This window comes from Euprymna scolopes, chromosome 6, assembly GCF_053919585.1.
Source record: "Euprymna scolopes isolate OS-2025 chromosome 6, ASM5391958v1, whole genome shotgun sequence".
In the NCBI taxonomy this organism is placed as follows: Eukaryota; Metazoa; Mollusca; class Cephalopoda; order Sepiida; family Sepiolidae; genus Euprymna; species Euprymna scolopes.
Window position 1 is genome coordinate 129,954,490 of NC_136487.1, and position 15,980 is coordinate 129,970,469.

At 34.0% G+C, this 15,980-nt stretch overlaps 1 protein-coding gene across 4 annotated transcripts in view; it reads left to right on the forward strand.

The window, feature by feature from the left end:
• Positions 1-12,382, forward strand: part of LOC145277958 (high affinity cGMP-specific 3',5'-cyclic phosphodiesterase 9A-like) — a 466,702-nt gene extending 454,320 nt beyond the window's left edge. For all 4 annotated transcript variants that reach the window (XM_080130080.1, XM_080130079.1, XM_080130081.1 and 1 more), the window contains exons 13-16: positions 2,988-3,101; positions 5,696-5,929; positions 8,545-8,643; positions 12,161-12,382. In XM_080130080.1, coding sequence (XP_079986206.1) covers positions 2,988-3,101; positions 5,696-5,929; positions 8,545-8,643; positions 12,161-12,181 — 468 coding nt within the window. In that variant the 3' untranslated portion in view covers positions 12,182-12,382. The remainder of the gene's footprint in view (positions 1-2,987; positions 3,102-5,695; positions 5,930-8,544; positions 8,644-12,160) is intronic.
• Positions 12,383-15,980: the final 3,598 nt, after the last annotated feature.

Here is a 15,980-nt window from a genome sequence, read left to right on the forward strand (position 1 = left end):
GGCAGGCTAGAACCCGTGACGTGAAAGCGGGAAAATTGTAAAAAAAATATCTGACGCCTTACCGTTACTCTATGACGCGACTGGATGTTCGGGACATAAAAATTAGGCAAATTGAATCCAACCAATACGATGACTTGCAGAAATGTCTCGCAAAAAAAAGCGACCCCTCCTTGTAGAAAACTGCCCAGGTTAGGATGACAGATTAAATGCTTTTGGCCAATTTTTCGATATTTGTCATCCAAGACGTTGAGCTTCAAAAGAATACTGATCTGGTGAACATCCGTCGCGTCTGTCAAAAGTTTTAGACATACATACATACGTACATACATTTAAACAGACACGTGAGATTTATATTATAGATGTTGGATTGTCTAAAAGGCAAATTCATAGCAAGACAATCATGGTATGTCTCTGAAATTTGTAACTTATACTTTTTAAATAAATAATTTGTATTTTAGCTCGTACATTTGCGATCTAGCACTTTATAGTTTCTTTTCACCGTCTTATATATATATATATATATATATATATGTATGTATGTATATATATATATATTTATATTAATACGGATATGTATATATTTATATATAGCACCGCTAAGCTAATTGAAATTATTTTCAGGTGTATTTTACTAGAAAATATACGAAAATATAACCCATACTCACAATTCAATAAAAAGATATAATTTAATCTATATTCAATTACGTAAATTTGTGTATACTCAATATTTGGAAACAAGCATACATAAAGAACACCAGTATTAATTAATGATGTATACATACTTGGATGTGCGCTCGTGGGTGTGTGTGCATATATTTACTCAGATGTCTAATTACATCTGTGCGCTAGTATACACCCACATACACACAGATCAAAAGAGACATATTAAAATCACTCACAGACACGAACAATCACACACATGCGTTCTCCGAAAGAGAGGATACACACACACACATACACACACACACACACACTCACTCACACCTCCATACACACACTTGGACACACAAAGTAACCGTAGAAAAACATATATGTGCGCGCACACACACTACATGCTGCAATCACACAAGTAGGATGAATGATAAAAAGTTAAAAAATGAAAAATAAGCCATACACGATTTCCATTTCTATTAAATGTATTTAAGGTGACCTTCGCCCGAGTAAGGGGGAAATAAACGTAAATTAGAAGAACTGATAATTTTATGACACACTAGCGGGACCTGTGGAAATTCCATAGGGGGCTCATTCATATGTAATATATTGATGTTAGCATTCTGTAGACGTTCAGCATAAATGGAGACACTCTGATATTATTTTAGCTTTTTTTGTTAAAATTGCAAAAGTATTTATTTAAGCTAGCACGAACGCCCAGTAAAGCCCGGTCGTAAAGTACGCTTAAATATGATATTTTAATTCTTTAAGGTTTCGTATATATTATTATAGAGTTAATGTTCTATCGATTTTTATATGTTATAAAGTTGTGATTTAAAAAAAAATATTCGTACGACTTGGGTGCATAAGCTTGAATCGAAAACCAAATAAAAACTTATGAATATATATATATATATATATATATATATATATATATATATATATATATATATATATATATATATATATATACATATATATATATATATATATATATATATATATATATAACTTGAGTTCCTTCAGGCATAATCAAAACCGAAATCCAAACTTAAGAAGAATTCTTGGTAAAATTATTTATGACAAGAAATAGAAGAACATAATGATTAAAGGACCCGGATGTAAGTGTGACACACAAAAGAACACACATGCTATCGTATTAATATATAGATTCCACTTTGTGAGAAGTATATTCATTTTAGGAATGGCTTCCTGAAATCTCTTCTTTCTACTAAAAATCTGATGAGGGTTCATAAATCTGTCCGAAATGCGTTATAGATATTCAAACTTATATCAATAAATGAAAAAAAAAAAAAACAACCGAGAATGAAAAGGCATAGGAATAACAGAAAAGAGCAGGGAAGTTCATGCAGGAACTTACACAGGAGTGTTTAGACAGGGATGCTTCACTCCAAGAGCTCAAGAGAGGAAGACTTCCATTTGATGAAGAAAGACTCATTGTAGCCAGTCAAAATCAGAGCTTACTCACAAATGGATTTAAAAAATGGTTGGCCTACAAGCAAATCACCAACGCAGGTTTTGACACTCAGCGATTGAGAACCCAAGCCACCTAATGTCTGGACGCCCAATCTTATTGGAAGATGAACTTTACACTGTCCGTCACAACAAAGTATGTAAATACCTTCAGTGGAAGATTTGTGGAGATATGCAACTTGACAGATCGACGAACACCTGGGAACATGAACCACCACCGATAGCATCAAACGGAAAAGTGACCGTGTTCTATGAGAAAGACATAAAGGCGGGCAGATACATAAAAAGACAAGACCATCAAGTCAGATATTGTAATATGGAACAAGCCCTATAACATTTTATCACGGAAATAGATTGCAGACGGGTGTTGTCTGACTTGCTATTTGATTTCTCAACTTCCCAAAATAATTTCGTTTCGCTTTCACGTACAGTGTGTGTATAAGACCTTGATTTTGTGCTTATGTTCAGTTTTTGATATAAGTTTATTAAAAACAGAGAAAAGAGTAATTTGTGAATGCGTGTGTGTGTGAGAGAGAGGTGAACAAATAGATGAATGGCTAGCTCTTCCATGCGAGTTGTTTCCCATTGAGCACTTCAGCCTGATGCGCTCCTCCTCCCCCCCTACAAATCGCACCAGCTAAGAGAGAGGAAATATTCTCTTAGTAATCTCATGGTTTCGTGAACTTTGTTCAAGTGTCATCTCTGATCTTTAAAATTTTCAATTTCAACATTAACCTCATTCTTCTTTTTTTTATATATATACATTTGACATATTCACCTTTGAATATCGATGAAATGTTAAGTTTTTCTTTCATTTGAAATTTGTAATTTTTTCTTCGTAGGGTATGACTATGTTAATACTAGCAACGGACATGGCGAGGCATACCGAAATAATGGACAAGTTTGGCAGTGTACTTCATGTGTTTGACTTCAAGAACAAAGAGCACGTGGACACCGTAAGCAAATCTGTTTATTTAATTTTCTTTTCTCCTTTTACTATCAAGGTCGCCGCTCATAAACAAGAACCACTCGAGGATGGGCGTTAACGAGGCGAGAATGGATGCCAGCTAGAAGATGAGGAACTATAGGAGTACAGCCATTGATGAGTTGTATACGGTTACTACTAGAGCTTTCCATGACGGAAATTTGTGAACATAGCTCCATCGATTAAAATTCCGACTAGCGCTAGGCACATAGAAAGAGTAGGGATAGTCGTTTTTAGTTGCGGTAATAAGATAAGTAAGAAATACGAAAGGGAAACAAAAACCTAAGCACCTTTCACTGGAATCACGAAGGATTGCAACATTGCTTGCATGAGAAGAGATTATAGGGAAGAGAAGAAACCACATCCCACTAGATTTCGAAGTCGTTTTTTTTACATCGCCAAGAAAAGAATGATTGATCTGTACGGCAGTCTTCGCTGGTAAATTTATGCGTTACATAAAAACATACATGCTATTTTAAATCCACGTAGGACAGACTGGGCTTTGCGTCTATCAGCCCAGAGATGTTTGCTGGGCCCCTCGGCTATCAGAGCCTAAGCCAATGTTGAGATGGCTAGGTCTTTGTAGGTTATGGTGCTCTATTATTCTAAATGCTCATCGTCTGAGTCGCCCTAGCAAGGAACGCCAATGAGTCGACTCATGCATTTTTATAAACCAGTGTGCCCTACCTCTAGAGCGCAAAGTTTTGGAACTCCACTTAACAGGCCTTGTGTCGCATCTTACTGCCGCATGCGGGGAATAAATACAACGAAAGACTGGCCGATTTCCCTGAAGGTCTAGCTAAGATCAGTGTGTAGTATTCTTTATGATACTGCATTTTATATTTTCCATCCTAAGTCAGTGAATGAAAAATCCTTCTAGACCCAGGTAATTATTATTGCTGTTTTCATCCAGAGTACCTTGCCTTGCTAGATGTTCTCACATTGCACTGCCCTTATTCTTGAATCTGCCACTGTAAGGACGTAAGTAAATAGAAACTAGTGACGGACAATGCCTCGTACAGCATTGCTTGGACGAAGATAAAACGTATCAGGATTCCGGTTCTATACGTTCTATGTTTAAGAATGATATTTTAACATAGTACACGTTTAGACACATGTTAACATGAAGACACTCGGGGCCCAACATGTCCGTCGCAAAGTATACCAAGATAGGGAATAACTCGACTCACGTTTTTCCTTGAAATAACGACATTAATCTCCGGGCTCTTTCACGAAAAAAAAAAAAAACGTGATCCTCGGTCTACGCAGAGTTCTTTTTATATCCTTTTCTTTTCTTCCTCGCCGTGACGTCACTTCGCACACGGGTCGGCATTTACATATAGCCTTCATACGCGTGCCCGCGCTCTGCTATAATATGTATTGCAAGAAAGAGGTCTTTGCGTTACTATGACGTCACGTGCAAGGTATGAAGCACGTTCTCATTCTCGTTTCTATTCACCCTGGCTCTAACGAACATTTTAAATTGAAAAGAAATCATTATAGACTGAGGAAATTTTTTTGTTTGAAGAATTGTTTTTTTTTTCATTTGAGTGTGTTTAAATATTTTTAACGTCCCAACACTCTTTACACAACTTAACGTTTTCCATTCGTCTTTTTCCTTCATTTTTTTTTTCAAATATTAATTAAAAGTGTCCATTGATATTATGCTAAATGAATATTTCAAAGGTTTCGTTTGAATCACCTCGCCTTGTCTTTAAATGCAATAACCACATTTCCAATCTCTACTTAAAATCCGCCGTATATCTTAAACTAGCAAATGGACCAAACGTTGCCCGGGATTGAATAAGGATCAACCAATGTTCAATACCATACATCTGTTGTCATCGAAATCGGTAAAATTGTCCATTTTTCAATCTAATCGATTAATTACCTGCTCTAGTTGGGGACCCACTACGTTGAACCGGGAAGAAACTTTACATGCACTCTCGCTGTCTTAGAACATAATACATTGTACATTGCACTGTAGAGAACATAGTGTTAATTTTATAAAATTATTTATATATAATGGCTTGGATTAAAATTTTAAATTCCAAAGTAAAGTATTATGGTTCCATTGTGTTCTAAACAGAAACATTCGTTTCGAATGCGCCTCTGTCTTATTAAAGAGCTTACTGTTTTTTTTTACGCGGGGCCCTTCTGGTTGTGCGGTGATAAACATTTTCAAATGCACTTGTGATGTTAAGCTTTATAAGGTGTTAACTTTGTTTGAAATCGGAAGTTTCTTTCTTTAATCGGATTATTCGATTATCGATTAACGATTTTCGATATTTTTCAGAGGTATTCCGATAAAAAAATTTTTTTTAAGAGAACTCCGAGATACATTAAGTATATTTGCGTGAAGTTTTATAAAAATCGGCCCAACCATTTCGGAGTTCATTCGGAACTGTTTCTCTCGCTCTCTCTCATACATACACACAAAGTGTATTTTATAGATATAAGCAGAGATACTAATTTTTCACTTTTTTTGTGCACCTTCTATACTCAGTTGAACACTCGTGTGTATTTGGAACTGGTTATGTGATAACGTATATTCGTACATTTCAGCTGAAAATGGTCCTGATAAAATGCTGCGATATATCGAATGAGGTCCGCCCGATGGAGGTGTCCGAGCCTTGGGTGGATTGCCTTCTTGAAGAGTATTTCAACCAGGCTGACCGGGAAAAACTGGAAGGACTTCCTGTGGCCCCATTCATGGACCGAGAAAAAGTCACAAAGCCTTCGGCGCAAATAGGATTTATCAAGTTCGTCTTACTACCCATGTTTGAAAATGTCGCTAAAGTAAGTGATTTTCTTTTTACTTAAACCTTAATTTTAGAAATTCTTTCCTTTTCCTCTACTGTTATAGTTAATTGCCCACGTGACTATTCTTATTAACGTAGACTTGTAATCTCGAAGTCATAATTCTGTTTACTTGATGCCTCCGCTCAATCTTGAAAGACAAAGTATACCCTCCCTGCAGTGGTAACTGCACGTGTACTTGTAAGGCCAGGGTTGCGCAACAACCAACCACCCCTCTGAATCGGCACTGTTTGAGTCCAGTGGCAAGGAGAAGTCCAGGACGACTGGAAACAATGCTGAGATAAGTGGAAAGCACATATAGCACCTGAAAGTTACAAGTGGTCACCCATTTAGTACTGACCAGGTTCAACGTTGCTTTACTTCGGTGATCCAACGGATACCGGTGTGTCAACGTTATTATACGGTACTGTTTACTATCAGAGCAGAATTATTTTGACACTAAAGTTAACCTTACTACCAACGGTGTACAAGTTGTATTAGACGGTCCCTGGCATGTTGTGTGAATTTTGGTTCATTGTAAATTAGTGTATACATTTGGGCTTTTATTTTTCTTCTTCATTTATTTGATTTTTTACGTTATCTGCCTATTATTCGACATGTTTTTACTTTTCATTTTTATTTACGTCATTTATTTGTTTTACACATATTCCCCTGTTTAGACGATTGCCTTTATTACAACTCTCCTTATCACGGCAAGTCTTGTTTCATATACCCTTTGTCTAACTATAAACACATTCAATGTGCAAGTAAGCAAACAAGTATAAATATTAATTTTAATATTATACTATCCGCTCACGGCGTTTTCCGGGATGCTATGAAACAATTTTGTCCCTTACATTTGATTTTTTAGCACTCAGTATATATATATTCATATTCTTAAAATTAAAATAAGATATTCATCTTGCTAATTTTTATTGTAGTTAATTATTTAAATATGTTTCATATTAGCAGTCGTCCTAGATCGGCGAAATAATATTTAAAATAGATTGCAGCGGAGTACATAGTACTACAATAACAAAGGAAATTTGTCGAGTCAGAAGTAAATTTTGCTTTTTCAGGTTAAATGTTATTTGTGTGTAACTTTTAAAATCCAACAAAATAAAATTATATGTTAAATAAATAAGATTCCATTTTTTATAAATTAGTATTTGTATAGAAATGTTAAACTACAGAATTATAGGTTAACTTTCATTCCGATGTTTAAATAACCAAATTATTTAACGTGAGGTTTGGTTTGGTTGATTACTGAATACGTTAGGTTAGCTCAGTTTGAGTGCGTAGAAGTATGTCTGGATGGTGACTCCAAAACAAGCCATTATCGTTTTCATAACTTTTAGTAAACATACATGTTTTCAAAATTCGTTGGGAATAGTAATAATGGCTTCCTTCAGTCTTGACAGACTATGGATACCCACTGTAAGGTTGCCTGCGCGTGAAATTTTGTGGCAATAGGTGAGCAATCTCCAACCACACGTCTCCCGAGTTGACATTGCTGAATACTAGTGAAAAGTGGAGGTTCAGGACGACTGGAAACAATGCCGAGATAAGCAGAAAGCACAGACAACGCCTAGAATTCCCAAGTGGTCACTCATCTTGTACTAGACAAACTGAAAGTTGCTTAATTTCGGAGATCTGACGAGAACCGCTGTGTGAATGTGATTATGCCGTAAAAATATATGTGAATAGTAAAAAGTGTTTAATTCGTTTATTGAATTAATTGAAGGGAAATAAGTTTTAAAAGTTAAATATAAACGTAGTGTTGATTAATCTATATATAAAAAAGGATATATGCCTGTTTGTATGTCTATCTGTCTGTCTCCATATTTTCAAACTCTATCTCCTTTGAAACTAAAAGCCGTAGAGCGGCGCTAGGGGCTAATGTTGGATTTTTTACAAACCTTTCTTTTATGGGCCTTTAGCAGGTTAAAATTATCTTTAAGGGGTCAAAAATGGGTTAAAAATTGAAAAACATCGTTATACATTTTGCACACCCATCTTTATTTACTTTTTAATTTTTAATTTTTAAGCGGTTGATATGCGTGTGACGTTTATGAAATGGTAACGTCGTCAGCTTTGAATGCTACAGTTTCGATTTCGATTCTAGCTGATGACACCGGAAAACATTTTTTTTTTTTTTTTTTTTTTTTACTTTTGAAATCACGAGTTTATAATATATACAAAATCTGGACGAATTAAAATATGATATTTTAGCATATTTTACGCCCAGAAAAAGCTGCCCCTCACCACTAGCTGATAATAAAAAGAGTAAACATAATTGCAAAACAATAAATAAAATAAAATAAACGACATCCTGAATAAGCCAGTGTCTGCACAAATAGTATCTATTTCTTTTTGTTAAACTTACTTTCCCATTCCTGACCACTTCTATAGAGTTTCTGCCCACATACATCAACTAAACGAAAGTAGCTTGATTGACAACGCGCAAGGGTAATCGACTTTAACACACTCCGCTCATTTATCACACAGCTTAACTTATCTTTGTAAAATTTTGTTTAAATAGATTATAATGGTGAACCGATAATCGTCTTATCTACGAGTGTTTGATATTCATTTTATTTTTTTCTGAGTTTCAGCTTTTCCTCAAGATCGAATCCAACATGGTTGTCCAACTACACGGGGCATTGGAAAGATACAAAGAGATGAAACTCCACGAAGACGCTATGAAATCAAACGTAAGTTGAACAGTACAATGATTTCCGAGGTGAACTGCGAAAATATTCAGTTTTAATTTGGCACACGCTGTCATATAATCAGATGTTTAAACTGGACTTGACAGCAAATTCTTGTCTTATCGAAAAAACACTTTCACAATAACTTGCACGAAATATTCAATAGAAATAACTAAAAACTACTATATATTAAACTAGTGAGCTCAACTGTTAATTTAATGCATCCATAAAAGAAAAAGATACGTCATCCTATAGAAACAGAACAATAAAATAGGACTAAATATATGCTAAACGTTTGTGCGAGTGATGTACGGCCATTGGCTAATGAAATAACAGAACGAAATAAGAAAAATCTGAAACTAAATATTATGTTTATATATAAAAAACAACAGGCTACACGGATTCTATGCATTTCCGCCTGACGATTTCTTACGTGGATAAAATGCCGAAGATTCCGTGTAGCGTGATTGCCATGATGTTTTTTTTTTGTTTTTTTTATAAATAACTATATATGATAGTAGAAGAATAATAGAAACATAGAGAAAAATAGATAGAGAGAATGAGAACGAGAGGGAGAGAGAGAAAGGGAGGGAGGGACAGACGGAGAGAGAGAGGGAGGGAGGGAGAGAGAGAGAGAGAAAGAGAGGGGGTTATCCACGGATCGTTTTCTTTTTAAATAAATATCTTTTGTAAGTTCTTAATTTTCAGTGCCGACACCATATACTTTATTTGTACCCTTTTCTTCGATCGACATTTCGAAAGCATACTTTTTACTAAGCGAAATGTAATATACATATATACATATATATATATATACATATATATATATACATATATATATATATGTATATTAATACACACACGCACACGCACGCTCGAAATAATGACGAAACATTGTTGAAACACATAACTCGGTTAATTCCTTTTAATTTGCCTATCTATCCATTTGTCTATCTATCTATGTATCTAGTTATGTATCTATCTCACTCTCTCTCTCTCTATCTCTCACTTTCTCTCTCACTCTCTCTCCCCGTCTCTCCCCCTCTCTCCCTCTCCCTACCTTGCTCTCTCTCTCTCTGTCCTTCTCATTCTCTCTATCTATTTTTCTCTATGCTTCTATTCTTCTTCCATTATCATATATAGTTATTTATATTAAAAAATATATCATGGCGAGAATTTGCTGTCAAGTCCAGTTTTTAACATCTGATTCTATGACAGCATATACCAAATTAAAATGAATTCTTTTTATTCAAGTTTCTAAAAGAAATGATCGAAGAACGGCTTCATTTGGGCGCAAGATTTTCCGTCATTTGTATTTGGAGACACATTTTAATGAAAACAGTTAAGTTAATAATTAAATGTGAGATCGCGAGAGAAATGTAAGATTATAAACAAAACCAAAATAATGAGTTCAGAGGCACAAATAAAAAAAAAGCTAATTTTATATATTTTGCATTAGAAGTTTACATAAATAGCTAATTATATATCTTTTTTTTATAATATTTTTTTTAAATCCTTGTAAAACAAGAGGGAGGTAATTTAAGCTGAGATATCGAAGAGAGATTTACCGATGATTTAAAGTCTATGAATTATTCACAGTCTGAAAATCGTAATCAAAACGTTTCCATTCAATTAATCAAATTATTAAAAGTTCTAAATTTTTACATTGCTGTAAAAAAGTGATTCTGATATTTTATGTTATTTATTGTATTTAGAACACATTTTTTTTAAGTGATGAGAAAAAAAACTCAGGAACCCTCCAGAGGACTACTGCAAGCATCAATTAAAATTAAGGAGGCCCTACCAAAAGCACTATTAAAATAAAGTTTCTGTCCCCACTTCTGAAAGAGAAAATACTTTTTTAAGTAAGGCCTTTAAAATACATTGCAGAATCCACAGGAGCACTACTAAAAGCAATAAATATGGTTATATATAAGATTATAGCTATATACTGTATATCTGACCATGAAATAGTGTAACCGCGTACTCGACGTGGACTGTGTAACCGCTTACTGGACGTGAACTGTGACGAAACTTTTCAAATTATCGAAGACGTCATTATTTCTTGCGCGATCATCAACACTTGTTTCTACTGTGTTCTGTCTTTGTGAACTAATCTATGAATCGCATATAAATCATGCCAGGTGCGCTGGGTTCATCTCCGTTCGCCACTAGGCAACCCTGACATACTTGATGTGACTAGTTATATGAAATTATTATTTTCTATTTGTAATAGCAAGCAAATATCTTTCGCATATATCTTTGCACTGGGAGGTTTATGGAATTATGACTGAACTGCACACAAGACATTGTGTGTTAAGCTAGTTTTTAATGTTCTAATTATAAGAAGGTCCAAATAGGTTGGCACCCGCTTTTTTTCCTGCGAAATTAATTTACTATTAATTTAATGTCCTTTATTTCTTAACGCAGTTAAGATATCTGATATTTCTGTAACGTTACACACGTATAAACATGTGTTAACAGGCAAGGAACCAACACGTTGTAGACTCCGTCGTAGGGAACATTAGTAAAGAAATAGGAAAGAAATTCAACTCGCTGTGTCAGACATTATATTCCTCCTCCTCTAGTAAGATCTCGGTTATTACGTCACCTACGTGTGTCTAACATGATCATCGGTGTTCGCACACGTTCTATTTGTAATGTTGTTCCTTTGTCCATGCTGTGACGTCATGCCCCATATGCTTCGGTCATTTGCATACAGCTGCCATACGCGCGTCCGGGCTCCGTTTCATTTCTAAATGATACTAGTAAGTAGGGTACGACTAGTAAGTAGGGTGGGATGAAAAATGTTCAAAATAAAAAGTCATTTGAGATTATATTGTCTTTTTATTGTATTGAGAAAACATTGTTTTTAAAGTGATGAGTGAAAGCAATAACACTTAGGAAGCCTCCAGAGCACTACTGCAAACACTAATTAAAATTAAGGAGGCCCTACTAAAAGCACTATTAAAACGAAGTTCTACCTCCTCCTCGTCTTGGAGAGAAAATATTTATGTAAGTAAGGCTTTTAAAATACATCGACAGAATCCACAAGAGCGCTACCAAAAGCACTAAATATGCTTATAAATATGATTATAGTTATATATTGTATATTTTTAAATATATCTTTTTTTTGTTACTCAACGGTGTTAAATTACACTTATTTAAAGGAAAGCGCTTTAAAGCAAGTTAAAACAAAAATACTGTTGACCTTGTGCATGTTTTGAATAGCGGCAGTGGTTTTAATATAGGACTTAAGACATGGTGGCCATTAAAAGCTAAGCAGATTTTTTTTTTTTAAATCGGAAGACAAAAAACTAATAGACGATTTACCCGCCAAGCAAGCAAGTTGATCTGAAATTTATAATTATATAGATAACATCTACTATGTAATTATGGCATTTAAAAATTATGACGAAAGTAGGATGGAGAGACGAATTTATTTTCTATTTATATATCATGTTATAACGATTTTATTGGCGCCATTTTGATGAATTATTCTCTTTGTTTTCTATTGCAGCAGACGATATCGAAATCGTAGTGGGTCTGAATAGGCCAGCATCCTGGAATTAGACGCTGGATCGGACTATACAAGGATACACGCTGACAAATATACAAATAAAAAAAACTTAAACGCACCAGACGGAATTCCACCCGAATATTCTCTATGGTGAATCACTTCGGAAAAAAATATATATCAAGACGAATAAAACGTTATTTGTCGAATAATCGTAAAATGTCATTGTTTTCGAGTGTTCTTTTCTTTTATTTTCTTTTATATTATTCATCATAAATGTGTTGTTATTTAAGCTAGCACGAACGCCCAGTAAAGCCCGGTCGTAAAGTACGCTTAAATATGATATTTTAATTCTTTAAGGTTTCGTATATATTATTATAGAGTTAATGTTCTATCGATTTTTATATGTTATAAAGTTGTGATTTAAAAATAAATATTCGTACGACTTGGGTGCATAAGCTTGAATCGAAAACCAAATAAAAACTTATGAATATATATATATATATATATATATATATATATATATATATATATATACTGTATGGGTGTAGATGTAATTTTTTTTTATTAATATTGGATTGATCATCCTTGCACAGCAGCCAATTAAAAACAATAATGTTCGTTGTCGGTTGCGTATATATATATATATATATATATATATATATTAGCATAGGTGCCCGGCGTTGCCCGGGTATTTGGAAGTGTATGTTGAGCAAAAAAAAAAAGCGGTCGTTTTTTTTTTTTAACTTTGACCCCTATTATGACCCCTTAACATTTATTGTTTTGGGCTCAAATCGAGTTATTAAGTAAGATCCATGTCCAATGAACCTATATCAAAAATTTAAAGTGTTTAGACCCAAAATTGTCGGAGAAGTTTGGTAGAGTTTTCAAAGGTCAAATCGTTGAACTTTGACCCCTTAATCGCCAAATTTCTGGCCGAAAATCAATCGCATAGATTTTCCCAAATCTCACTACGCTATATATCAAATTTCGAGTTTGTAGACTAAAAATTGACAGAGTTATTTCGTAGAGAAATGTAAACAGACACAGACAGACAGACACTTTCACTTTTATATATATATATATATATATATATATATAGTTAGATATATATTTATATAGTTAGATATATATATATATATAGTTAGATATATATAATGCTTAAGATATCAATGTGTGTTTCTATAATAGTAATTTAATAGGTTTTCATAAAGCATGAAGCCGATGTTATTATTTCTATATTTATTATATATATATATATATATATATATATATATATATATATATGTATGTGTGTGTGTGTGTGTGTGTGTGTGTGTGTGTGTGTGAGTATACTAGCAAATATGCTGGTGTTTTATATCAAAAATGAGTACAGGAAAGAATCAGTACCACTCATAGTTTTACTTTATTCCATACCTTGGTAAATGCCTACATTTTCTTCTTTAAAATTTTATGTGTAGTACATTTCTCCCTCTCTCTCTTTCTCTCTCTCTCTCTCATTATATATATATATATATATATATATATATATATATATATATATATACTAGCTGTACCCTGCCACGCGTTGCTGTCGCTTAATTTTGTGTAATGGAAAATTCTAATAAAAAGAGAAAATGCATGTTTCTTATATTCTTAGTACAGCAATCAACTCCTAAAAGTAAAAAAAAAGGGGGGGGCGAAAATGAAAAAAATGGTACTCTTGTAGAATTGGATCCAGGAGTTATCGTCAATCATGGCTTGGGCTCGACCGAACGTTGCTAAAATGTTGAAACGCTAAATAGTTTTTTTTTGTTATTGTATTAAAAAAATGTGAGATAATTCGAAAAAGTTCTCCAAAAACAAATAAATGAAAGCAAAGCAAATTGCTAGTTGAAAGCACAGAATAGTGACAAAACACCATCGCCTCCGGTTGGTGAGAATGGCTAAAAAAATAACAGTTTTCTTGGTAGAAACTTTTCTGTATTTCACCAAACAATTTCTGATGTTGATGCACTTACTGATCCGCGCTATTTTTTAAATCGTATTTCCAAGTTTAATTAAAGTTTTATGATATTTTTAAGGTTAAAGTACAGAATAGATACAAAACACCCTCACCTCCCCATGTTAAGAATGGCTTTTTAATAATAACCTTATTATTTCAGCACGGATCACTTTCTGCATGAGTACCTAATATTTTTATTTTATTTTTATTTTTTTCAGCCACTCCTAGCATAGAGAAGGGATGGTGTTTTGTAACTGTTCTGTGCTTTTAACTAACAATTTATAATTATTAAAAGATATCGTGAAACTATAAACAAATAAAAAGATATTGTGAAAGTTGAATTTAACTTGAAAAAACCCCCCAAAACAATGTGAACGTCGCGTTTAACATCGTAGCCGGAGCTTATTTGGCAATAAGGTCACGTTAGTCGATTAATGGGTGCTAATGCCCTTACTGATTCGCGCTATTTTTTTAATCGTATTTCAAAGTTTAATCAAAGTTCTGTTTTTTTTTGTATTTTTTAAATTAGTTCCACCTCCCCAATTTTCTTTTAAATGACGACTTTTAAAAGTTTTCGACTATGCTGAATACGAAAATCGCATTGAAATTTTGCGGAAATAAGTCGTTATCGAGATATAAATAGTTGTTTTATGCATAGTATTCTTTGGCGGCCATCTTTGTTACTCGCTTAGATTTTTTTATGACACGCGTGCACGCGCGTAAAAAGATGGCCACCAGAGATTACAATGCATTATACAACTTTTTATATCTCGATAACTACTTATTTCTGCAAAATTTCAATGCGATTTCCTTATTCAGTATAGATAGCCGAAAACCGTCACTTAAAAAAAATTTGTGGAGGTTGACCTAATCTAAAAATTTACCATTTTTTTATTCAATTGTAAGGATAGGTACAAAACACCCTCCCCTCCCCATGTTAGAAATGGTTTTTTAAATAATAACGTTATTTCAGCACGTATTGGTAAGTGCATAAATACCCAATTTATTTAATAAAGAAAAAGCATTCATATTTTCTTATGTAAAAACAACTTCTGTAAAAAAGAAAAAAAAAAGAAAAAAGTGTACTTTCAATTTTGTAAAACAAGGTTTTCTTAAAAATAGCTACCTTAAAAAAAAAAGCAAAAAAGGTAAATATTCAGATATGTTACAACAGAACACCGACCACTCTAATTTGTTTTTGTTTTTTTTTACAGATAATGTAGGTCGCTGACAACGAATCGGATAGTCAAACTTGGGGCAAATTTGCCGTTTGCATGGTATTAACCCATGAACTACTTTCCACCATTTTTCAGCTTCCGTTTATGCTACACGCGCGCGGCAGCATAAACGACAGCTTGCTTCACCTAGCAAACTGCCTTCTCACATGGCGTACCAATCTTCCGTGGAAAATTTAAAATTCGATGAAAAAGAACTAAAGCAAGAAAAGAAAAACACACCAAGTTGGGGGGGGATGTAATTTAATTTATTTTTTTCCAGAACACAGAATTTTCTAATTTTCAAAAATACATTATAGCACTTTTTGGGTGGAAAATTTAAAATTAGCCGAAAAAGAAATAAAACAAGAAAAGGAAAGCACTCCAACTTGGGGAGAAGGGGGGGATAATTTAATCGTTTTTTTTTTCCTGGAACATAGAATTTTCAAATTTTCAAAAAGTAACGCACCGACATTTACCGATTAGAACACCATTTAACATTTTTCGAAGATTGTTTACATTGGGGGTGCCAGTGGGGGAACGGGGCGCGAGCGCGGGGGGGGGCATGCCCCAACACCCTCTCCGGCTCGCACCCCCAATGTAAACAGTAATATCTTCGAAAAAT